Here is a 26428-nt window from a genome sequence, read left to right on the forward strand (position 1 = left end):
GCCGCCTCGGCGATTTGTTTACGGTGCGGTTGTCATGCCCGGTGGGGGTGGGGGGCGGCGGCGGCAGAGGGAGCGTCTCTTTCCCCGAGGAAGGGCAGCGGCGGAGCATCGCCGCCCTCCGGGGCTGCTGGGTGTGGGGGGGGGAGGGCGCGTCCGTCTGGGGACCCTTCCCTTACAAAAGGGCCTTTTCTTCTTTTTTTTTCCTTCTTCAACTCCTCGTGACGCGTGTATGCCTGCCTGCGTGTGTGTGTGTGTGAATGCGGGGGGGAGGGGAGCGGCGGGTGTCACCTTTGAAACAGCCGAGGGAGTCGCTCTGTCTTGCGAATATGGCGCGTTTATTGTCAAGCGGCGGAGGTTGTCCTTCAGTGGCCGGGCTTATTATTATTATTATTATTATTAGTCTAATATTTGGGGAGGGGGAAGGAAGATTGAAGGGAGCAGGGAAACCTTCTCCCCCCCCCCTTCCTCCTCCTCCTCCGTGGGATGCAAAGCGGGCCGCTTTTTTCTTCCTGACAGGCGCCGACTTTCCGGAGGGGAAGCCCGGGGAAGGGAGCCCTTCTTCGCCCCTCCTCACCTTTGCCTCTTGCTCCGCTCCGGAGAGGGGCCTGGAATCCTCCGCCTCCTCCTCCTCCTCCCGCTGGGGGTGTGGGAGGCAAGCGGGTCTCGGGACCGGGGCTGGCGAGCCCTCCCCGCCTCGAAGAGGCTTTTTTATTTCTAGCCGCCTCCGGACGGGCGAGGGGACCGCTCTCTCCTTCCCTCAGCAGCAGCGGCAGGAGGAGCAAGCCTCTTTCTCCCGGGGAAGAGTTGAGGGGAGGGCGCCGTCCCTCCTGCGTGAGGGAAACAAACGGTCGGCGGAGCGGGGCTCCCGAAGGTCCCTCAGAGTCCCTCGTCCGGTGTGTGTGTGTGTGTGTGTGTGTGTGTGGGGAATCTTCGGCTCTCCAAAAGCCTGCTGGAAAAACACACACACAAACACACACACACACACACACAACGACGACGCCTTGGCTTCCTCTTCGCCTCAGTTTTCTCTCGCTCGCCCGTCAAAAAAAGACCCCCCCCATCTCTCTTTATTTCCTTCCCCGTTTAAAGACGGGGGGGAGGGGGAGAGAAACCCCCCCTCCCAACCGACCAAAAGCGGGCCTCTTTTTCTCCTCAGCGGCTCGGGGGGAAATTAAAAAGAATTAAAAGAAGAACCAGGAGGCTCCCGCTCGTCGCCGTCCCTAACCTCCCCCCCACACACACACATACACCCCGCACTAAATAATAATAATAATAAAAGCGTCGTGAAGGCAACACTACGTTTCCCCCCTCTTTTGTCCTTTTAAGCGGTTCTAAAAATGGCGGCCCCGAGGCTGCTGCTGATGTTGTGGTAATCTAATCAAGCTCGGGTCTCTCCACACCCCGCGCGGTGCGTTGTGTTGTTTTTTTTTTTTTTTTTTGTCTGCAGCAAACGTTGTTGTTAATCGTTTAAAAGGGCTTCGGGTTGCCCGGATAGATTTTTTAAAAAATAAAATAATATATATCTATATGTAATTTTTTTAAAAAAAGGATGGGCGGAGGGAGGGGAAACTCTCGTCGGATGGTGAACAAGGAGAAAAAAAAATAAAAACAACCCCCCCCCCCCTCTCTCTCTCACACACACACACACACACACACACAGATCGTCCTTTTTTTTTAAACAATGGTGGGAGATGCTGATGTTCCGCTTGGTTAATTTTATGGGCTATTTTATGCGAAAGGCAAATTAGCTGGAGCCCGTTTTCCTCAGGGAAGGGGGAAGACGGTGCCTGGTAGCTGCTTGTGTTTTTCCTGTGTGTGTGTGTTTGTGTGTGTGTGTGTGTGTAAAGTGAGTTCAGATGCATTGCCATATTTAATCTTCCCACTTTTATTTTTAAAATGGTGGACAAGTTCCTTTCCTTACACACAGACACACACTCACACACACACACACACACACACACACACAAAACAAGAGGCAGTTATTTTAAGGTGGCGTTTCCATTGAAATTAGGTTGGTACCATCCTACGGAAGGGCGGTATATAAGTCTAATAAAGATAAAGATAAAATATTACCAAACATTTTTTTTCTATTAATAGTATCTTGCTATTGGACAAAATATTCCAGACTTCCCTGTTTCTCCCCCCCCCCTCTTCCCTTCCCTCAGGGGAAATTACCTAGATTTAAACTTGAGCTTTGCTTCCTCTCCTTTTTGGATTTAAGCATCCAGAATGATTTACTGCTTCTACAGTTTCTCCTTCCCTACCTGAAATTCACTTTTTGTGTGATGGTTATGCTTAAGCTGTTAATTAACATTGACCAATGAATAGTGATTAATGCAAGAGACAAATGATTAGCAAGCTGCTTACCTTCTTCTCACCTCCATAGTCCCCATCAAAAAGGCATTTTCCTAATACTTTGAAGGACTTTGGTATAAAGGTGTGTGAAACTTTGAGTTGCTTTTATTTTTCTTTCCTTTTGCTGTTTTAGTTCATTAGTCGAGGTTTAAACTTGAAGCTGAAATCTCTTGAAATTGGTAGCAAAATACAAATATTGCTTTAGGAAAACATTTTCTTCAGTGGCTAATGTTACTGACTTATAATGCTAATGATTACCTCTTTACATGAATGCTAGCTCTTTTAGGCAAATGATAGGGGAAATAGTATTTAGAAGGCCGATCATGTATGGCTTCAGTATATTGTGAGGCCTATAGCATGTAGTCCATAAGTACTGATTTTGTCAGAAGAAAAATGAATATTTTAATTGCATATCACTTGGGAACAAGATTCCCAGGGATTGTGTAAAGATTGTGACAGTTTCTTGACAAAGGTATTGTTTTGGTACCCATATCTTCATTGTGGACATAATTTGTAATTAGTGAATTTTATTCATACCTAAAAAAATTGATAGGCTTAATTTTATTGCTAATATTTGGCCCAAATGTGATTGCAAAACGAAATTTATAGTGACTTTCTGGATTGTTCTCATTGGTTTCTGACAGTAACTATGATTTCTGTTTAATTTGCTTAAGGAAGCTGTGAGTAGAATTCTAGATTATACAGAAACCCATCTGTCAGGTCAGTATCTTTATATAGAAATGAAACCCATCTTAAACCCTTTGTTCTATATTACTCTCTTCTGACAATCTTCCATTCCCCAGCAATAGGCTTTGAATTGCCAGAACAATTTCTGGAGATTATTAATCCAACATCCCAAACCTATGTATCCTTACTTTGAAATAAGACACTTTTAATAGGGGATATTCTCTTGTTCATAGAATTGAAAGCAACAAGTATATGTTTATGCCTATTAAGGAACAAGTACCCTGAATTTCTTGGGACTTACTTTAAAATAAATAGAATTCAATCTAAATGACAGTTTTGCTATAGATTCAGTTGGCTTCAGCAAATTCAGAATACTATCTTTTTAAAAGTACTGTTCTTGCCCTTCTATTTTACTGCATGGCAATCATTAGTGGAGATGCTCGTTAGGCAGATCTTGATTGTTATGATAGTGAGTAATACTTCATCATAGTTAAAATTATTTTTTAAAAAACAATATAAATGACAATGTAGCACTTTTCTTAGTGTAGGAAGATACGCAATGAGACCTAAAATAATATTTATTAAATAATTTCAGAAAATATTTGTCTATTTTTGTATAGGACAGAATTAAGAGAAAGTAAAACTCTTGAATAATAAAAGTGATCCTGAAATATAATTGATTCCTTGGATCTTGTTGTATTTTTTAACACAATGTAGGGCATAATGAGATTTAATAATTTATTACATGGTGCACATTATTTCCATATATGGGTATTCAGGCATAGTTCTAATTTCTAGAGCCTATTCAAAACTAAATCCTGTAATGTTCAGTGAAGCTTATTCCCAGGTATAAGACTGTAGGATTATAATAATAGTCAATCACAAAATGTTTAATTTTTTTTTTCAAACTCTGAAAACAAAAACATAAGAATATGGCGCAGATGTCACAAAACCTGCATTTTGGTATAAAGGAATTATGTATGTATTCCTTCTAGTCCAGGGGTTCCCAACCGGGGGTGCAAGACGATATTCCAGGGGGTGCGAAAACCTGGGTTTTCAAAATTATAGTATATTTGCATAATTCGTTGCCATTATTTCGAACTTCTGTAAGAGGTGCAAGAATATATCAGAAGCGTTCTAGCAGTGCGGGGTATAGAAAAGGTTGGGAGCCGCTGTTCTAGTCTAAAAACTGCATATATTATTTGATTTGAGACACATTTTAGTGTCCCAAATTACATTAATGTATGTGGTAAGCCCCCAAATATTCAAATGGTTGAGCCTAGTTTAAATTCTAGAACTTAAGTATTGAGCCAAAGAATTAGGAAATACAAGAATGAATAAATGTAAATCATTAGTATGCTTTCTAATACACTAATTGGAAGGTAATAGATTATATTAGAAGGTTTTCTGATGCTATTTATAGGATACAAAATGTCTTGGGATGTACTGGTAGATCTCAAGGTAATTTAGAGTGGATTGGCAAGGGCTTCCAATTCCCAATTGTTTAACAATAGTAACAACATAAAGGCTCACCCCTTCCCCAAATAGGTTACTGAAACTATTTTGTAGGAAAATAAAATGGATTTATTATGTGTAACTACTATTGGGACCTCAATTCTGGTAGTGAAGACACCCAGAGGTCTCCTGCTTTGGGTTAATGCCAATTGGTTTTCCCCTGTGGAGGTGTTTTGTTTTTACACAAAATGTTGATCTTCAAGATTGAAATTTGTCTACTTCTACACCAGAACAAATCTAAACTATACCGAATGAATTTTTGTAGTTCAAGCTAAGAAAAAAATACAGAATATGGATGTTTCAGATGCTATATATTCCATTCTATTCTGCTAATGAAAGCAGCCTCTGGCCATAGAATGGAATATAACAAAACTTTTGGCTTTTGCGTATTAGAGAAAACTTCTCCATGCTGGAGTTTTCCTCAAAATGTTGGCCAAGCAAACTTCACAATAGAATTTCTGTGTAATTTCTAGTATAGTCAATGCGCAATAAAATTTTGCTGTGGCTACCAAATATGTAATAGAAAACATAGTTTATTGTGCTATGTAACACTGACAATTTTCAGTAGCTATCTTGCTATCTTTTCAGTGGGCTGTCAACTTCAATAAGTTGTGAGTCCCAATATCTTTAAAATTAATTACTATTATGCATTCTGATTTAATTGATTTTAAAATTGATCTCATTTGCAGATTTTTCTATCTGAGAATACTTTTTATATTGTCAAAGCATCAGAAAATTTACTTGTGAAACTTACTATTTTGAAATACTACATTGAAGAGAAGTTTTGCGTGTAGAATTGAAGATAGGTAATTCTTATCCCCATTCATTGAAATGAAAGTATTTTTTCATGTGAATTGTTAAACAACAGTTAATGTTGCTTAATGGAAGCTTAGTCTCAAAAACATAATTTGGATTAGTTTCTTTTGTCCTTGATACTATGATATAAACAAACCATTTTGATTCCAAGGCTTCTATTCTAAGAGTAAACTTTGGGATCTGCACTAATGATGGCATGTGCCTATATACCTACAGTTATGAAACCAAATAATTGTAGTGTTAAAAAAAATGTGCTTATTTCACTCTGGAAGACAACTGTCCTGTCATTTATTATATTTAAGAGAGCCAGTTTGGTCTAGTTGTTTAATATAGGGAACCCTGGATTCTAATCATAACTTAGGCACACGAACCAACTGCATAACTTTGGGGCAGTTACTCTCTCAACCTTAAGAAGAAGAGAAACATTGCCTAGAAAACTGCATGTTGTTCACACAGTCTCTTGGAATCAAGACACTCAAGGGGGGAAAAGCTGGCAAACATTGATCTGCATGCCTTCTATTTAAAAAAACAGCAACCCTGTAGTATTTTTATTCTTTGTCAAACTTTAAAACTCCAATAACACAAATAAGTCTTTCAAAAATGTAGACTACATGGATAAAACTTCCTCCTAACATTTGTAACATTGAAAGCCTAACAATATTTTTCTGTTTTCCTCTCACAGTTTCTTTAACAGAGATGGAGAATTTTCTCAATATCTAATTTCTACTCATAGCATCTTGGAATTGTCAAGGAATAGCTAACTTCTATCGTATTACAGTACCGTGCATTCCTCGCAAAATGGCATTCTATCCTTTTTTAAAAAAAATACATTCTATCTGATCATTCCAAAAATATTTTGTCATTTTTACATTATTTTGGGTGACTGCTGTGTCGGGGTATTAGTCTGTACAAATCTGCTTCTCTGAAAAATGAGGAAAGATATTATAAATGCTAGTTTATTTTGGAATGGTACTGCCATTATCTTTCCTGTTACTACTCTGTTATGCTAATGAGTTGTTACGGCTATAGAAAAAGAATTACGGTAAATTCCTGTACTGAATTTTGAATTTTTATTTAAATGCTGAAGATTGTCTGACTCATTTTAAGGACTAGATCCTAGGAGATAAATTCTTTGGATAACTAAGTGTTCCTGGAATTTTGTCTCTGTAGGCTATATAGTTTGTCTCTATCTATAGGCTATATAGAAAGCCTTGGTTCTTTCATCCTGGACTGGAAAGGATGTAAAGTGGTGTGGGTGTCAACACACTGTACAGATAGGATTGTCAAGAAAACAAGGTTGTAGATGTGAACTAAGATACCCAATAAAGATAGGTTGGAGGAACCTGATTGAAGAGAGCTAGCCAGCTTATATCCCACTTGGTCTAGGCCAGGGGTAGGCAACCTTGGCTCTTTTGTCACTCGTGGACTTCAACTCCCAGAATCCCTGAGCCAGCCACGCTGAGGTGAAAGGGAGAGGTTTCCAAGCTGAGCCATGCCGGCTCAGGAATTCTGGGAGTTAAAGTCCACGAGTCATAAAAGAGCCAAGGTTGCCTAGGCCTAGGCCGCTTTATGACTTGTGGACTTCAACTCCCAGAATTCCTGAGCCAGCCATGCTGAGGGGAAAGGGCGAGGTTTCCAAGCTGAGTCATGCTGGCTCAGGAATTCTGGGAGTTGAAGTCCACGAGTCATAAAAGAGCCAAGGTTGCCTACCCCTGGCTAGGGGTATTTACCATAGCAGCTTAGAAGCTTAGTAAATTGCTGACCTGTTCTATTTGCTGCTGCTGCTCACTGCTAAACTGTTCTGTAGCTTTCAGTCTAGTAAGAATGAGATGACATGAGCAGTTGAGTCCTTTCTGACCTTATAAAGCTGCTGATTCTGGCCTAGATCTTCAATCAAAACAGCTCTTTGTTCATAAACTACTATTCTGCTAAGCCACCTGTCTGCTTCTGGATGCCCAGGTTTAGCATATTTGTAGTGTGATTTGGGGGGTGGGGGGGATATTAGAAAGTGAAAGGACAAGCAAAGATTGTAAACAAAACTGAAGTTAAAAGTGCCATGATTGTTTTTTATTTTCTAATAACATTTTCTATTCTTGGTGGCATGTTGAATACAGAATTTACAGCTGGAAATATTTAGAATTCGTTGGTACATAAATTATAAGTTACCTGGTACTGCAGAGAGGGAGGGAGAGGGTGAAGGATGGAGGGAGGGAGAGCAAGTGAGAGAAATATAGAAAATGAGTTAGTATACGTGATAATATTTATAAAAACAGATCAGTAAATCAGAATTTTTTGTATGTGGTTTTAATCATAATTAGTTGCATTTATTTTGCTTTGAAGATGTTTAGGATCAGATTGTCTTCTCAAGCAGTATTACAATTTAATGTTGGGAATGGTAACTTAGAATTCATTTAAGTTGTCATTTTATCTTTCTGCTTTGATTATATTTATGTTCTTATATTCTGGAAGCTTATGGTAATGCGTATGAAAGTCTCCCCTCAGTTTATCCCTTTAGCAGCCCTGTGTGTTATATTAGGTTGAGAGATGGCAACTGGCGTCAAATTATCCAAGTAAGCCTATTACCGTACACCGTCTGACTTTTGGTGGCTGGCTTTAGGAGTTTTACTCTTCGTTTTATCTGGGGCCCTAGATGATCTTAGCTGATCATTTAAAAAACAAAACCAAGCTAGGGTAAATATAGTTAGTGCTTGGATGCTGTCAACACAAGGGCTTATAGACTAACCTGAAAAATGCAATGGCAAACTTTGATAGCGTTGTCAAGAAAACTGCTTGAAAGTGTTCATGGCCTGATCAGGAATTGAGTCTGACTTCAGAGACTCTTTACCTCCATTTTTAAACAGATCCTTGCATGATTTAGCACGCTGGTTGAGGAATTCTGGGAGTTGAAGTCCACAAGTCATAAAAGGGCCAAGTTTGAAGACCCCTGTTATAAAGGGTACTCCACATTTATGTGTGGAAATACACATTTGTAATCAAGCTGATTAATTGTTACATTCTTTTTTGGCATATTTTTATCCTGCCTTTATTATTTTTACAAATAGCTCAAGACACTGACCATACCCAACACAGGATCCTCTCCCTATTCCCTACAACAACAAGTGAGTTGGGCTGAGAGAGTGTGTCTGGCCCTAGGTCATCTCGCTTGGCTTTCACGGCTAAGGCACCCAACTGACACACAGGGACTCCCTTAATCAATTTAACATATTTTTCTGTCAGTAATTTTCTAACACGACATGTTGCAAGGTTTTGTGCAGCAATGTGTAAGATATGCAGGGTATTATTCTATAATATTCTCCATTTTGGTTTGTAACAAAAGTGGAAATATATATGTGAATCTTGCCCGAAAAGGACTGTACCTCAGTGTTCTAAACTACATATCTTTCCTCACTTGATTGCCTCTACTTTCCTTTGGGAAAATCCTCTTTTGCCTGAAACAAAAGAGGGCTGTGTCTGCTAACTTGGGCTCTCAGTTTCAAACTACTTCTATAGTAGTGATCCATCTGCAAATTTTGTTCCAAAACTATATTTTAGTTACTGCCGTGCGGTAAATATACATATGAATTATTTTCTTGTTTGAAATATTTGCGTTGACTGTGAGAGCACAATGCATTTAAAAATAGCTCCTGTTACTGAATGAAGTTATATGGACAAAGTTTTAATCTTTTAGAACATTGATATTAACAACATGGTTATAAGATGCCTATTGCTTTCAGGTAATAAAGATGGGTTACAGCAGTTGGTTGAACAACTTCATCCAGACAGTAGTAATGAATGGAACAACGTCAGACTGCAAAGAGGTATCTAGTGAGATTCCATAAAAAAAAACCAGTTCTGAATGTAGTGTAGTTATCTTCATTTAACTACTTCGCTGAACACCCAGAGTTTATATCTTAACCAATTGGAAATATTTGAAATGTTTCCAGTTGCAAACAGTGGGCCAACAATCCTGTTCTGGGCTATATTTAAAGAAGTAAATTATCTAATAAATTTTAAGTAGCAGAACTGACTGTTCTTAATGCCCCTTAAGTTCTCTTGATATGCTTCAAGATTTGGCTTTTTGAAAGGTCTCTTTTGATCTTCTTCTGGCTAACAGGACATTTTTGGCTTTTCAACTCAGTTCTGAAAGAATATTTTATGCATATTAGTGCTACAGTCTTGGGATTAGTTGTCGGTATTAGCTCCTCTTCTCTTAAATAGTTGTTGGAGTCACAGCTAATGCTTTACTTCCCCTTATAAAAAAATGCTAAAAGAGGGCAGCATAATTTGGGATGTGGAAGACTTTATAAGGTTAATTAAATTTAACCTTAGTGATTCAAAGAGAATTTTTCTTAACATAGTAGGATGCTGTATTTCTTAAGTACTATTATAGCCAGACAAGTTCTTAGCTAAAATTATGTGGGTCGTCTTGCATTTTACGTTTCTAATAAGCAGAGTGGAAGATAGAAACCACTGCTTTTTTGCAGTTTTAAGTGCTACCTTTAAAAAGTAGTATTATTCAAAATACTGAGATCTAGATTTAGTCATAGCAAAGAATGGTAATGTCTAACTTGTCCTCTTTATTTCAGTTGGGCCTTTTCTAGACATAACTAAGTCCAAATCCTATCCATTAATTTAAAAATTATAATTGTTACGGGATTATATATAGATATATATATATAGATTACACACACACACATAGTATCTCCTATTCAGTGAGACTGTTTCTGCTTAGAAACCAATTTTTTCTATTCTGCATTTTTCTGGCAGATGTGTCAGTTTCATTCCTGCTGAGGCAGTCAGAACAGATGGTAAGCAACATAATAGTTCAGACAAATTAGGTGTGCTTGATATGTCCTGTTCCATGCATATTTTAAGGTAGTCAAATGTTTTCTAATAGGAAGAGCGATACAGTGAACGTAAACTTTGCAACTCAATTGATTAAGTAAGGCTATTTTTTTAAAAAAATAGATAAAATAATATATTTGGGTATCTTCATTTTAAAAATAGTTCAGCTGCAGAGGCAGAAGTTTAAGGCAGATAAAAACTCCATTTCTATGAGATCCAAGCATCACAATAAGACAGAAATGGTATTTTATCAATATCATAATGTATTCCAAGAAATGGTGATGAAAGTAGCTTTTCTTTTGATTTTCTGGAACAATATTAGGAGTGTCAAAGGATAGCATATAGCAGGGGTCTTCAAGCTTGGTCCTTTTATGACTTGTGGACTTCAGCTCCCAGAATTCCTTACCCAGTGTGTCTGGCTGAGGAATTCTGGGAGCTGAAGTCCACAAGTCATAAAAAGGGCCAAGATTGAAGACCCCTGGCATATAGACTCAAAGGAATGTAAACAAATGAGAACCCATTAAAAATAAAGGCATATAACATTCTCCAGTAATATCATGCAAGCGAGGTTTCATATTAAAGAGTACTTGGGGCAGAGCCGTTAAGAGCAAACTCCTAGAGCAGATCCCCCCATTATAGGAATTTCTATAGGTGTTTACCTCTTTGACATTCGAAGAGAAAGGTGATTTACTCAGATGGACATTGTGAGGGGACTGGGGAGGACCTCAGAACTGTAGGACTTCAACAAAGTTCGCCAAAAAGGGGGAAAACAGGGCAACTTTCTATCCCCTAGCAGCAGGCAAGGCTTCTTTTCTTGGTTGCAGTCCTAAAATGTACTTAACTGGATTTTAAGTCCTGTTCGAAATCACATTTGACTACAATCCCAACAGCTGCAACGGAGGCCAGAGTTTGTCAGACTGTCAAACCTGAGACTTGGAAGGCAAAAAGGTGCGCGAGAGTCTGACTTCCTCTGGCTGCCATGTGGTAGACAGAGAAACTGATTGTAGAGGGCAAGCTTTCATTGAGACGCTTACTTATGTGATGAATCTTCCCGATAAATTATCAGATTTTTCTAATAGGCCACATTTATTTGCTGAGAAATCTTCAGTTCTCTTCGTTGGGATATAACCCATTAGAGCAGAATAACACAAATGAATCTACATCTAGTAGTTTACAAATTTTGATGTCTTAAGCATTTGCCACTATACAGAATGGATAACCCAAATAAGTAAGTTTATTTTGAAAGGATCATAATAAAATGAACAAATGTGTATCAGGTTAGAGAAACTGGCCAGAGTCGCTTCAACAGTGAGATGCGCGGCACATAACTTAATAAAAATAAATTTACTCGTATTATACATTAGACTGCAATACTAAACACAGTTGAGATTGTGTCATTAAACTCAGCAAGATTTTGTTTGAATATAATTATACCATGAATCACTGTTTTCATTGTTAATGTTAGATTCATTCTGGAAAATAATAAATATGTGACTTTTCAACTTTTGTTGTTGTTGAACAGAGTTTGTGGATGCACTTAGATGTTTGCAATGAGCACTGTGGCTGGCATGCCCCAGTGTTTTGGATACCAATGCATAGAAATCCATAGTAAACGGATTTATCAGAAACGAACGTCATGAGCATAGTGGTCCCGTTGGGGGTTGATACAGCAGAAACATCTTATTTGGAAATGGCTGCAGGCTCAGAGTAAGTATCAGAGTATGACAGCAACTTTGTCTTCCTATTGTGTTACATTGTTTTCATTGTTAGCATGCTGTATATGTTACCAGATCTCAGTAGATTTGCTTTCTGCACAAAGTCAGTGTGCAGAAGGATTAATATTCATTGAATTTTTCCAAAATGGGTGAATCAGATTTTTTTTAAAAAAATACCTTCTTAAAAGTTTAAACTTGGCAATTTAAATATGCTCAGCTATAATTATAGTGTGAAGTTTAAGAATAGATTTTTTTTAAAAAAAATGCTATCATTCATCTTTTGAAACAAGTATGTTAGTTATATTTCTCATGAAGAAACTTTATATTCTACTTGAGGCTTATTTGAGCTGCCCAGAACTGGGAGAAGGTGAAATTCTAGATGCTGGTACGGACATCCCAAAGGATCACTTGCAAAATCTTTTCATTTAGTTTCTTTTAAAATAAACGTGAAAATCAACTTGTGTGGGAACTTGTGGAACTACCCTTAACGCCACCACTAGATGTCACTGATAAAAATCACTGGGGTTTCAGATGCTGTTAAAACAACATATGGGATGTCTCCTACGTCTCATATGTGATCGCAGAAACAATAAGGATTGTTGATGCTAATGTGCTCTCTGCCTTGCAATCATTTTTTTGTACAGCTGTGTTGTGTTGTACAACATTGTCTGTGTTATTAAAATTCACACAGTGTTCACTTGCTAGCTGGTGTGCTTCAGTGGCAATTTGGCATGAGTGACATAAGCAACATTTTTCCAATTTCTTCAGTTAGGTTCCTTCAGAATGTTTCTCTGCATTGTATATTGTATACATTTTCACAGTTGTTACATGTTCGGCATTAATAGGCAAGAGAAAAACACATGCCGGAACCGTTGAATGTGAAATTGTAATGTTTCACCACTTTTCTTGCTTTTCAGACCTGAATCTGTAGAAGCTAGCCCTGTGGTAGTTGAGAAGTCAAACAGTTATCCACACCAACTATATAATAGCAGCTCTCATCATTCACACAGTTACATTGGTTTGCCTTATGCGGTACGTTCTTTTTTTTAAAGCCTTTATTTTAGATCCTTTTTAAGCTTCCAGACATTTAATTGTGTTTTGGCAAGTTAGTTTGGCTTGCTATGAAAATAGCTCACAGGCGTATCCAAACTCAACGTCATTATAAAAGAAGTTGGCTACAATGGTTCTTTACAATTTTTATCTCAAAATTCTTCTACTGTTACTACTGTCATTGTTTTGTCTTGAACAATAGAATTGGGCTTATAAATCAATTTGAAGCTACAATTACGACAGTATTGCCCTTGACCAGCCTGATCTAATAAACCTAGTCCTATGGCAATTAAAAGCAGGAGCTTTGTCTTATTTGCCACTACACTTCCTTTGATTGTTATGCCTTTAAACAATCCGCACAAATTACATTTTCCTTGAAAACGTCTTCACACAGCAAAGGTTTCCTACAGCGAAGTCTCCAGTTGCATGTAACGAAACCAGCAGGTTGGAGCACCAAGAATAATAAAATCCATTCAAGTCCATTTTAAATGTATTAATTGCTATGTTTTGTGTTCAAATAGAATTTGGTGCCAGTTTCTTGGCTGCTTCATCGTTACACAATCACTGCTTGTTTTAATGTAGTATCTTATAAAATTGTTGCTTGCAGTGAGGAACCGATAAAGTAGAGCTTTTCTTTCTCATAAGTAAATACCCCCCAAACCAATTATTATAACTATATAAAAAAAAGATGGAAATTTTCATCCTGCATTGAAGGATTTATCTCCTGCTTAAATGAAATTAGTGTTTATACTGAGAAAGAAGATGTGCTTTCTCTGATACTCTTTAACATTTGGCCTGAATAACTGTGTCGTATTATGTCATAATTGAAGAACGCTGGTTTGTATTTAGTCTTACCCAGCAAGGTGCTTTGTGATGCCTAACTATTTCCCTTGATGTAAACATAAATGATAATCAGATTTTGTTTATTCAGGATGGATAAGAAATGAATATGATAAAACCTCAGTAGTGTCAGAATGTCTAAAGTAATATGCATCTTACTGACAGTGAGGACGGCTTGCCCCCAGAAATCGTGGGCGTTCCATCACTGGAGATTTTTAAAAAGAGCCTAGACAGTCACCTGTCTGAGATGGTATAGGTTCTCCTGCTTGAGCAGGGGGCTGGACTAGAAGACCTCCAAGGTCCCTTCCAGCTCTGCTTCTATTCTATTTTATTCTATTCTATTCTATTCTATTCTATTCTATTCTATTCTATTCTATTCTATTCTATTCTATTCATTTCCATTTTAAAAGAATAGTATTACTTAATGCTAATTCACTTCAGAGGTTTTAAACATAATTGTTTACATGATCGTAAATGAAGTTGAGTTGGTGGGAAAAATGTTGAAAAGGTCAGATTTATAATTCTATGCATGAATTCCAAAAAAAAGGTCTTACGAAAAGATGGATGATTTTTATATAACTCATTTTTCAGGACCATAATTATGGCGCTCGTCCTCCTCCAACACCCCCAGCCTCACCGCCTCCTTCAGTTCTTATAAGCAAGAATGAAGTAGGCATATACACTGCTCCCAATTTTGATGAGACATCCAGTGCTACTACTATCAGCACATCTGAGGATGGAAGCTACGGCACTGATATAACTCGGTGCATTTGTGGATTCACCCATGATGATGGCTATATGATCTGTTGTGACAAATGCAGGTAAAATACCAGTAGTCCATATGCGCAAGCATTTTGAAACATTTATACCTAGTATTACCACTACCAGCTGTGCTGTTCCTCTGGTTGTTCAGTGAGATTTCCCTCTCTTACAAAGTATGTAGACAATTAGGCAAATGTGGCAATAATAGAAGCCATTTCCATTTTGTCATTGTGTTGGACACCCTTTTGCTCACCGGATGGATAGACGAGATGACAGGCCATCGGGTCAGCAGAGACTCTCTGCAAGTGGGGATCATGCTGAGGATCATAGCTCAGAACTCATTGTTAACCCCACAGTAGAGTGAGTGGGAGGAGGCACTGTGTGATAAGTAGCTAGGAGTCACAGCGGCTCAGTGGTTAGAATGCAGGATTGCTGGCTAACTCTGCCCACTGTCAGGAGTTCAATCCTGACCAACTCAAGGTTGACTCGGCCTCCATCTTTCCAAGGTTGGTAAAATGAGGATCCAGATTGCTGGGGGGCAATATGCTGACTCTGTAAAACTCTGCAAATCGCTTAGAGAGCACTGTAAAGCAATATATAAGTCTAAGCACTGTTGCTAATGAACAAAGGTCTTGTTTTGTGGAATCTTTGTATAATTGTATACAAATTGTATAATTCTGAAGGTGCTGCGTGTCTGACAGACATGGTGGGAGTTAAAATCTTGGAGCACTGTCATGGGAAATCTTGATGGCGATATAGCATGTATGTTAGCAGCAACTTTTTTTGAACTTTTTAAGAAAAAAAACCCCACATTGGTGAAACTTCGTATGGCAAATGTTGGTTTTATTGGAGAAAACGCTATCCAGAAAAATATCTGTGCACATTTTAACACTTCAGTCAGAAAGTAACTTTCCGAATGATCATATTGTTATAACTGAAGAATCGGCAAGTGCATGAAAGAAAAGGGAAAAAAAATGTTTGTACCTAGCTTGGAAGAAAATGATCCCATCGGAACATTCTGTCCAAGCAATGGGAACTTGAAACAAGCTCATTGCTGTTATCTTTTGTCCTAGGGACCATGCTGAGTGCTACCTTCCATCCCACCTACAGAAGAATTGGCCAACAAAAAACAAAGCAAACATTTTTAAAATTACCAGAGCAAACAAAGGAAGCAACAGTTAAGAATGGCTTTTGCAGTCTGACCTGCTTCCACAAGGAGCTGTAGAATAAACCTAAAGGGAAGCAGTAGCAATCTATTCACATTAATACGGCCCATGACCAATAGCAAAAATGTGTTTTTCTGGGAGTTGGCACAATGCACATATGTTGCCAACCTGCCTGCACGTTAAAACATATTATCAAAGCCATAAATTTTGCGTTTGACTATGTCCACGTTTGAGAGTACAGCAACATTCATTACAATATACGTGCAGACTATAAACTTAGATTTGGTAGTATCCTGCCTGAAAATATAAAGCACAACACACATTGCTACCTTCTTCAAAACAAAATTATTTAAAAAGAATAATAAAAGCAGCCAGGCAAAGAGGAATATATATATACAGCAGGGGTATCAAACCGGGGCTGGATGGGTCATGCCAAAACCGCGCCCACCCCATTGCTGGCGATGGGGGGAAAAAGTCACGTCGCAACACGTCACGTGACATTGCGAGTTTGACACCCTGTTCTGTACCAGCCTGCTACCGGCCCTGCAGCAAAAGCAGGGACGACCCCTTTACAAACGGCAAGAGGCTGGAATAAAGCCTGCCAAATTTATTAACATAAAACAGAGCAAGACAAGACACCAACCATGAAACAGGAGCTATGAAACAGGAACTATCCAAGCAGTTGCCTTCAGCAAACCAGGCCTCTCACACATTCCCCTTAAATACAGTTCAGGGCGTGGCTTCTCTCTGCCTCCTTCCGAGGTGCCCCATTGCCTTCCTCTGTTTACTCCTGATTGCCTCCTGTGTCCTTGAACATGGCCAGCTGTGGGTCATCTTCATCCACGCTGTCAGGCTCACACAGCTGGGTCTCCGTGGTGACCAGGTGGGAGGGGCCGGCTGAGGGCTCTGCGGAGCCTCAAGGCCATCATCAGCAAGCTCTTCAACACCCCCCTCCTCCTCCTCTGAGTCGTCCGACCCAACTGCCGAACCCACAGGCTGACCCTGAATCACAACACACCCCTGATATAGAGAGAGATGATTCTGCCTCATCCCAGCCCTGTTCAATTAGCTTGGCTGATGGCAGAGGGTTGAAACATGTTGATCAGCTAATGCTTTCTTCAAGGTTTGTGGCTTTAGAGGAATTACAGAAACAAAGCAAGCCACGTGCAGGATATCCAAACACTCAAAAAGAAAGTAATGTGGCACTTCCTACCCTGTTTAGAGGAGAGACTATTTGAAACAGCAATAATGGAACACACTATATTTTGCATGTCATTATTTCAAATGATAGCAGGTGTTAGGGAAAATAATTTTCTTCAGTCACAAGGAAACTTGAATGAACTATCTAAACCTTGAAAAGCATGAAGATAACACTATATTCTGTCCTTTATTTTAAGTGTTTGGCAGCACATTGATTGCATGGGGATTGATAGGCAGCACATTCCTGACACATACCTTTGTGAGCGTTGCCAGCCTAGGTGAGTGGTGCATAATTGAAAATATATTATTTGTGTTGGCATGTGATTTGAAACATGGACAAAATGTGAGGAGATGAAGATAAAACATTTCCTCTCCGTTATATCAACACATTTGAATGTTATGTTAAAGAGAACCGTTTATTTTAAAAGGTGGCACTCTTCATTCAGTTAAAGGGGTGTCAAAAACAGTGTCATTTTTCATAATGATATTTTAATTAAAGAAGATTTGATATTATCTTTGAACATTACCTTTATCATTTACCTTGCTTCATTTTATTATTGAAATAAGTAATCATCATTTGCTCCAGTACATAACAGAGAATATTACTTACTTTTATGGGTAAAAATAGTGACAGGATAAATCTCTCAAATCTTTACTTTTATCTATGTATTTTTAGTCACAAGCATTGCAGGCTGAAGCCTACGTTAGCCAATATTTAGTTACTGCTGTTCTCTGGATCAAGATTACTCATAATTAACACAGTTGTCATTTTATCTGAGAAGTAATCCACCTCTATGTACTGGGGAAAAAATGTGATCCTTTAAAGAAGGGGTTTGTGTATGTCTCGTGTAACCTTAATTTACTGAATACGTTTCCTCTGGTTCTGTTCACACAATATTTGCCAGAATTAAAAAAAAAATACCCATAGTGCATGTTATATATTTCAAGAAACAAACCCGGTTTGAGGCAGTTTCTGTGTTTTGCATACTCGTAAGTATGAAGCTGGAATACTAAAGTAACAAGAGATTTAGATGACACTGCATTGCTAGGTTCTGTGCTTTGAAATTGATGCTTTCTACCAAGTATAAAATTCCCAGAGTGGAGAGCTCTAGGCTGAAAGTTTGATACTGTATTCAAACAGCAAAAATGAATGAATTAGTGTGGGGGGTGGATACAACCATTTTTATTTTAATTGTTTATTACATTTAATACACATGTACCATTTGTTCAAAAAAAAACCCCTATGATATTCTATTAAAATCTTAATATTTACTTAGTTCCTTTTATCTCTCTCAAAAGGAGCTTAGATAAAGAAAGAGCAGTGTTGCTCCAGCGTAGAAAAAGGGAAAATATGTCAGGTAGGTAAAAAAAAAATTCATTAAATTCTAAAGTTTGTTCTTGATAATTATATTGATGCTGAGCACTGTAGCTGTTGACATCCCCCTCACCCCGTTTTGCTAAAAAAAATGTCTTTTAATAGAGTATAGATGGAATGTTTTTATTTGCTAATAAAAACCTGTTCGTATGCAAATAGCTCACCAATTTTTATGCAAATAACAGTATTTGTTTTGAATATTTTCCTTCTAAGACAAATGCACATTGTTTAAATTAACCAAATCTTATACAATTATTTCCTGTGTTTTTAATTACTATTATGCTTGTAATAAAAAAATTAACAACTCAGCAGTAACTTTTGAAGGAAGTCTGGGGGCTGTGCCAAGTCCTTATGTCTTGCTTTTCAGCTTTGCAAAAATTGGTTGTCCTATGATGATATGAAGATGCTGGAGTTTATTTATTTTGCAATATTTGTCGGGTATTCCAATCATTAAACCCTCTGGACAATCTACAACACAGAGAAATAAAATACAGAGCAAAAGTAATGACAAAACCAGGAATCAGTCGTAACCAAATAGAATAAAAATGGCTTTAAGCACCTTGTATACACCAGGGTGTGTTTTCTTTTATAATTTTGCCGCAAAATGAAGTATTAGGTTTACATGCGGTTTATCCTGAAATGGGGGAAATACGAAATCTGCTTATCTGGCAATATCCTATCCTCGGGGGTAAAAGCTGCTATAACAGTTAGCATGCCTCATCTCATAACTTTTTAGGTCAGATTTGGTTTCTTTTTTATTTTATTTTTTCTGAAGATTGTGGTGAATTTAAATATGTTCAATGAATGTTGCTGCAATTTTTTCTGCTTCAGGAAGAAAAAGGCTTGGTTCTTATAATGGATGCTGGGTGAGGATTTTTTTTTCCAATGGTGGAAGTTTTTTTTTTTTTAGAATTATAAAATATACGGTTGAATAAAAATATGTATTTCCAAACTGCAAGCCACTTATAAATTTAACCCAGCCTTAAATTTGAGAAAGTGATGAAGACAACTAGGAGACATTTGCATACACCTAAAGGGACCTTTTTTTGCTAATTGTTCTGTTTGACTTCTGCTGACAGTTCCCACAAACAGTGAAGCAATGAGTAATTAGAAGTTGATGGTGACCTTTTGTTATAAAGATCACCATGTGTACGATAGCCTTTCCTTTTTTATGTTTTGCATTATGAGTTTACAGTGGCATTAGAGAGGCCTTTGGGAAGAAAATACAGTTAATAGCCAACATTTCAAATTTATTTGGAAACTAAAGGAATAAGTCTTAGCTTTGGGAAATGCTGTTGCGTAACATTTGTTTCCCCATTAGTTGGAAGGACATTGACTTTATTTTCATTTTATTAGTGTGATTGAAACTATTGTGAAACATATTTTCCTTTAGTCATTTTCTTCTAAGTTGTTATACTTGGTCTAAAACCTAATATTTGTTCTAAATACAGAAGAGCAAGAAAATCTTACATTAGGATTAAACTTACATAAGTACATGAATTTATAATAGAGATGTAATTTGATATGAACTATGTTCAGTATATGGAAATCTTTCAGTGCTTTGGAAAAATTGGAAGCTTTAATGAATTTAAAGAACTATAAATCTAAACATTATTTTTTGTCACCGCAGTCCATGATATTACTAACTCGTTGTCCTATTTCATACATTTTGGTAATTATATATGCAATTACTAATTTAAACAATGGCTTAATGCATGGAATATTTCAGTCCTGTGAGATAATTTCCTGTTTCATTTGTATTTTAAAGATGGGGATACCAGTGCAACAGAAAGTGGTGATGAAGTTCCTGTAGAATTATATACTGCTTTTCAACACACACCAACTACAATTACGCTAACTGCTACACGAGTTACAAAGGTCACAGATAAGAAAAGGAAAAAAAGTGGAGAGAAGGAGCAAACCATCACAAAATGTAAAAAAGTAAGCTAAAACTTAATGCCTATTTTTGTTTATAAATTTTAAAAACTGCCTATCAGGTTCACGAAGGTGGCTTCATGCAAATGTTGAAAAGAAGCCGAGAGAGAGCCATGTGGCACCCCACAAGGCTGGGGGACTGGCCTTGGGGGAAAGAGGTGAACCAGCACAGAACTGTGCCACCCCCTCCCCCCACACACACATACACAACTCCTTAGGTCAGCACAAAGGAATACCCATGGCTGATCGAAGGCCTCCTGGAGGTCAAGAAGAGCAGGGATGGATGTACCACTTCCATCCTGCCACTGTTTTGGTCCCATATCTGGGCCTAAAACCTGACTGAAAAGGGTCCCGGTATTCCGCTTCCTCCAGGATCCTCTGGGGTTGCCACACCCCAGCTTCCTCATGAGGGAGATCAGACGAAAATTGTTCAGGACAGTGGAATCCAGCAATGGCTTCTTGAGGAGGCGGCGCACCAGCACCTCTTTAAAAGGAGCCAGGAACACCTGCTCCAACAAGGTTGATGCTCAGTTGCTCGGCGCTTCTTAGACATTGTAGTATCCACAATATAATCTCTGACGTGCGGAAATCGGACATTAAAAAAGGCGGAGGAAATAAAAAGAAAAATTGAAGGATCTCCTCTCTTTGATTCTAAAAAGCGGGCTGTTAGTAACAAGAACTGGTCTGTATTGGAACCGGTTGATACAAAGAGCATAGAAATAGCACAGAGAGACGGTGGTCCTGAGATCAGGTGAAAATTGGCAGAGGAAAATAATTAGCTAGGAGGTAATATTGACGTACGAAGTTACAGCCTCTTGCTGTAGCCTCATTGCTACATACATCCCCGCAATCTGGTGGAACTCACATTGGGCTTCCACACCTAGAATAATTATATTCTACTACCGGCAAAACGCAAGGAGAATTTATCTGAGTTTCATAGTGCCGCAGAAGGCTTTTTGTCTTCTGCAGCACTATGATGATGAAAAGATGAATATTTTCAGATGAATCTTCCTTCAGAGAATATTTATTTTAATCTTGTATGCTGATGTAATTTTTTTTTAGGCTTTCCGTGAAGGTTCCAGAAAATCTTCAAGAGTTAAGGTAAAATATGTTGTTTTATGTTTTTGTTACTATTTATTTCACTATACTAAGGAATACTCTTTTTGTTCAATGATTAACGAGTGTCAAAGGGTTGGTTATCAAGCATGTTTTATACTGTTTTAAATCTGTTATATCTTGTTTCTAAAACTAATGCCTAAGGTGGCCAATTGCATCAGATGTTCATAAAAGATTTAACACTTAAAAATACAACATAAATGCTATGTAACACAAAAACCCCACAGAGATGTATAAATATCACCTGTAATGCAGCTGAGCTACTACGGTAACTTGAAGGGCAGTTAATAAACTAGTATTCACCACTAAGGATGTTTGCTAGATGTTGGACTGCATTCCCAATCTTCTCAACACTGGGCGATTTGAGGATTTAAAGCTGTAAGATGACAGATACATACTTTCAAGGGCAGTTTTGTGTTCCTGAAGGTAGAAAACTTGTAGAGATAGAATAAGGTAGATTGCTAAGGAAAGGATTTCCAGAGCCAAGAGGGATCCTCTTAAAAAGGCCCATTCCAATTCTGTTGGCTGATATACACCTTTGGGAATCCTCTCACAGTAGAGTTCATATAAACACCAACCATATTTTTTAAGGGGACACAAAGAAAAGTGTTGGGAGGGAAAACAAGCAAATAGGAGATAGCTAGCATTACACCTGACTTCTTTAAGGGAAACGAGAACCACAATAAAAGTGTGCCCCCAAATCTTAACTAAAGAGCTGTGGTGGTGCAGTGGTTAGAATGCAGTAGTACAAACTAGCTCTTCCCACTGCCAGCAGTTTGATCCTGACCGGCTCAAGGGGTTGACACAGCCTTCCATCCTTTCGGGGTTGGTAAAATGACAACCCAGATCGTTGGGGGCAACACGCTGACTTGGTAAACTGCTTAGAGAGGGCTGTAAAGCACTGTGAAGCAGTATATAAGTTATTATTTATTTTATTTTATTTATTATATTTTTATACCGCCCTTCTCCCGAAGGACGGTGTACAGGGCAATAAATATAAAAACAGGATACAAAAGTTAAAAAACGATTAAATATAATGCCCAATTTAAAACAATAATTAAAAACATATTAAAACCCCAACCCTAACCCATCAAACCAGGTCAGATTGCTCAAATAAATACGTTTTTAGATCACGCCGGAAGGAGCGAATTAAGTTAAGTTAAGCGCTACTGCTATTAATCTCATAGAAATGTCCTGTTACAACTACAGAAACACTTGCCATTTGTGTACAATTGTCCTGGACCGCTACCACTGATCAGCTGAGAATTTAGCATCGGCAGTCTTCCTTCCATAAAGTAAAGCCATTGGGTTTCGTGGGATTGAGAATCTTGTGAGCAGGACAAAAACTGACAAAAACCTAGGAAAGTGAAGAGTATCTTAACTTTGAGGTTTTTATTTCAGTTAAAGGTGAGGCGCAGGAGCGGGATTTGATTGAAACTCCAGGGGAAGGTATGGTGAATGTCAAGAGACCATATCACTGAGCCCTTAATTTTGTAGAAAAGTTGCTAAATTTCATGCATCTTGTGCACAAATTAGGTAATTTTATGTTTTTCACAGAGGTTTTGAGTCAGCCGGCTCTGAAAACATGCCCTCCATTTATGTTGTTTGTCTCTCTTATTTTCACTTAGGGCTCGGCTCCAGAGATCGATCCTTCTGATATTTCAAACTTTGGGTGGGAAACTAAAATCAAGGCATGGATGGACCGATATGAAGAAGCAAACAACAATCAGTACAGTGAAGGTGTTCAGAGAGAGGCCCAGCGAATAGTTTTGAGATTAGGAAATGGAGATGGAAAAAAAGAAATGGTCACCAGCAACTCAATCTTCAAACCTCCAATAGAGGTATATGAATGCATATTGAAAGAACTTTTAATTTAACATAGTGTTAAAATTTTGCATTTCCTTATACCAACTATCATAGATTTGAAGGTGTGGCTTCCTTCCCCCTTCCTAATGAACAGTCACTTATTTATTTATTTATTTGTCATGTATTTATTTACTTTCTAAAATAGCCAGCTGATGGTGGGAAACGGTTTCCAGTCGTGACTTTCAATTATTACAATAAATACCTTACAATTTATTTATCGACTGCAGTAAATAATAATTCCGCAAATCGATGTTTCAAGGTGTGCAAACATTAATAAAAGTGTTCACGCTTTTATGGAAGATTAAATTCTAATTATCCACAGAACCATTACAAGCTACAGAATTAAGTTCGAAGTAGAAAAAATACTGAGTAAAATGGAGAATTAAAGCTTTCAGCCATTATCGGTAGCCGACAGTCATTTTGTGTCATGCAGAAGTTGTTGGAGATGGAATTGTAAGAGTCGGGTTAGCCTATGACTTGTTCACAAATTGTTTCCTTTAATATTAAGAACACTTCAACATAACTAGGAGAAAATATATGTTTTTTTTATATAAAAGAAGGAACTGGTAAGAAATGTAATGAGGTTCTGTTACAAAATGAAGCTTGCACTGTCTTCATTTCGATTTTAACAGTGAAGCTCTCAATCCATATTCTGATGTGTTTATCTCTGCCAAAGACATTTCAATCATATATTTTATGATTGTATGTATGTATTCATAAATATTGGGGGGGAAATGACAAAGGGATGGAAGAAAAAAACTTGCATGTATACTATTACATGTGTACATGGACTTGAAAACACATCTTTATTTATTGGAGAGTTTATGGATTGACTGAAAAATAAGAAGCAATATTAAAATGTAAAATATCCATGATAAAACCCTATTTGGCTTATGTTATCTTGAGATCCAGGAATTTCTGCCTTCCATTTCTGTGGCACAGAAATTTCACAGTCCTGATCATTTAAAGTGAGGCACACAATTGTCTGTTGTACTTGGTCCAGACAATTTGTAATTAGAGAATATTAACTCCATCCTCCAAGGTGACAGACAGGACAATTCAAAAGTGTGTGACCCTCTCAATTTCAATGACACAAATAGCATTTCAGCCACCCAAGTTGAGCATTAACATGCCTGATCTGTCAGCTGTTAATCAAGAAATCAATATATATAAATAATGGAAAATGACATTTATATAGATGGAACATTTGTTTTTTTACATTTTATTTATTAGATTTAGAGGTTGTGTTCCTTCTTTACCCTGGGTAGCTCACAGTATAAAACATGAACATGAAAAATACATACATAGTCTTAAATTAAAAAATTGAGACCAAAAGTGAGCAATGCTACCTTTAGTTAAAGGATCCTTCAAGTCCCTTTGCTGCTGTATTCATTTTAAACACCATTGATCAAACCAAAGACATCTTAGCATTTTCCAGTCTCTTTCACTAGTAAAACTGAAAATTGAAACCCATAAGCTTGTTTTTCAGTGATGCAGTGGTGTCAAAGTCTTACAAAATATGGACAATAAAACCCATATTCAAGTATTGAAAAATAATGGTTTACTTACAGATTGTAACAAACGATATGGGTAAAATATTTGAAACAAAGTTTGGGCCAAAAGTTATTATGTAGATTTTAGCTTCCCTGCTAAATGTTTTGAACTTGGGACCAACATTTGCATTCCAAAGATTTTGTTGGAACTGTTTTAGATCAGCCCGCGGTTGGGCAGAACCAAATCCAAACCTGAATTGCTTAGGTTGTCCAGGTTTTGACAAAACCTACAGAGAGCAAATGGGGAAAATGGTCTCCACGGCATCTAACAGCACATCCAACTGGCCTACTAAATCCCTGATTTTCTGATCCTCCTCCTTTCAGTTATCACTGCTCATGTCCCAGCACATCCCAGCAGCTTTCTTAACCTGCTACCTTGGTTTTCCCAGCATTTTTTCTCCTCCTATCAAACCACAGACAATGGAGTCCCAACATAGCATATTTTACCAACCCTACCTGTGTTACTAAACTTCCCAGGATTGTTGTCTTCCTCAAGTCTTCCCAACCACTTCAATCTGGCATGGAACAGGCACCATTTTGTTCTGTCCGTGGAACAAATCAGCCCAAATGGGCATGTTTGGGTTCAGACACAACTATCTAAAGCCAGCTTTTGTGCGCAGAATATTTTGCACATCCCCATTATTGGCTCTGGTAGTGTACGTAGGCCTCCGTTTCCACAAAACAGAAGACTCAGGAAAATTGTAGTGACAGAAATTTGTTTCCTTTTGACCGCATTTTACTTCCACTGTGTTGCTATAATTTCTGAAAGGATCATCACTGGCCAAACACCCAATGCTAGTTTAGTTTGTCAACATAGTTTGACAGAATTGCCTCTTGTCTTAGAAGGACTGTTTTGTTCAGAGTAGAAGCAATACATAGTGGGGTTCTTACATATCTCTGTTGGTATTCTGAATGCATGTTCTCCTGTTTTGCAGTGGCAAATTTCAGGATTAATCAAATTTGGGATAGGTAATGCATTTTAAGAGAGTTGTCATAAGTATAAATGAATAGCCATTTATCCCTGACGGAACCCATTACTTGGATAGAAGCAATGGTACTTTCAACACTCACAACCAATTCCTTAGAACCAATCTGTATTGTCAAATGACGTGGCTATAAACAGACTTGCAATTTTTTGCTGAAACAATAGATGCACCATATGCTTAAGCACTTAATGTTTTGTCTAGTTCATTGTATGTGATTGGTTATAAATGGCTAGGAAGGTGCTAACTCAGGGGTCTTCAAACTTGACCCTTTGATGACTTGTGGACTTCAACTCCCAGAATTCCTCAGCCAGGCATGCCTGGCTGAGGAATTCTGGGAGTTGAAGTCCACAAGTCGTCAAAGGGCCTGGTTTGAAGACCCCTGTGCTATTTGATTTGTACCAAGCTAATCTGCCTTCAAATATATATACTGCAGTATTCCCCACCCCCAAATGCCAAGTAAATGCTCCTTGACAGTTAATGATGAGAAAATTAAGAGTGCAAAACTATGCCATCAAGACTGCGTGTCATGCAATCTATGGAAGGGATCTGCAAGCTATTTGATAAATTTAATGTCGGTAGAAAGAGACTAAACAATAAAGGAAAAGTTACATTCTCAGCTCTTGTAATAAGAAGCATCTTTGCTTCT

At 38.1% G+C, this 26428-nt stretch overlaps 1 protein-coding gene across 7 annotated transcripts in view; it reads left to right on the forward strand.

Annotated features, from left to right (window-relative positions):
• The window catches only part of KMT2E (lysine methyltransferase 2E (inactive)), a 59825-nt gene that overhangs the window by 417 nt on the left and 32980 nt on the right, over nucleotides 1-26428 (forward strand). For 2 of the 7 annotated variants that reach the window (XM_083365650.1, XM_083365653.1), the window contains exons 1-9: nucleotides 10160-10181; nucleotides 11741-11925; nucleotides 12851-12965; nucleotides 14415-14644; nucleotides 17149-17229; nucleotides 18251-18309; nucleotides 20095-20267; nucleotides 21324-21362; nucleotides 23006-23218. In XM_083365650.1, the coding sequence (XP_083221776.1) occupies nucleotides 11855-11925; nucleotides 12851-12965; nucleotides 14415-14644; nucleotides 17149-17229; nucleotides 18251-18309; nucleotides 20095-20267; nucleotides 21324-21362; nucleotides 23006-23218 (981 nt within the window). In that variant the 5' untranslated portion in view covers nucleotides 10160-10181; nucleotides 11741-11854. Of the gene's footprint in view, nucleotides 1-9107; nucleotides 9192-10140; nucleotides 10182-11740; nucleotides 11926-12850; nucleotides 12966-14414; nucleotides 14645-17148; nucleotides 17230-18250; nucleotides 18310-20094; nucleotides 20268-21323; nucleotides 21363-22779; nucleotides 22914-23005; nucleotides 23219-26428 lie in introns of those variants that run through there. The other 5 variants (XM_083365655.1, XM_083365651.1, XM_083365652.1 and 2 more) reach the window with 5 other exon arrangements.

The sequence above is a fragment of the Vipera ursinii genome (assembly GCF_947247035.1).
Source record: "Vipera ursinii genome assembly, chromosome: 6".
Classification (NCBI taxonomy): Eukaryota; Metazoa; Chordata; class Lepidosauria; order Squamata; family Viperidae; genus Vipera; species Vipera ursinii.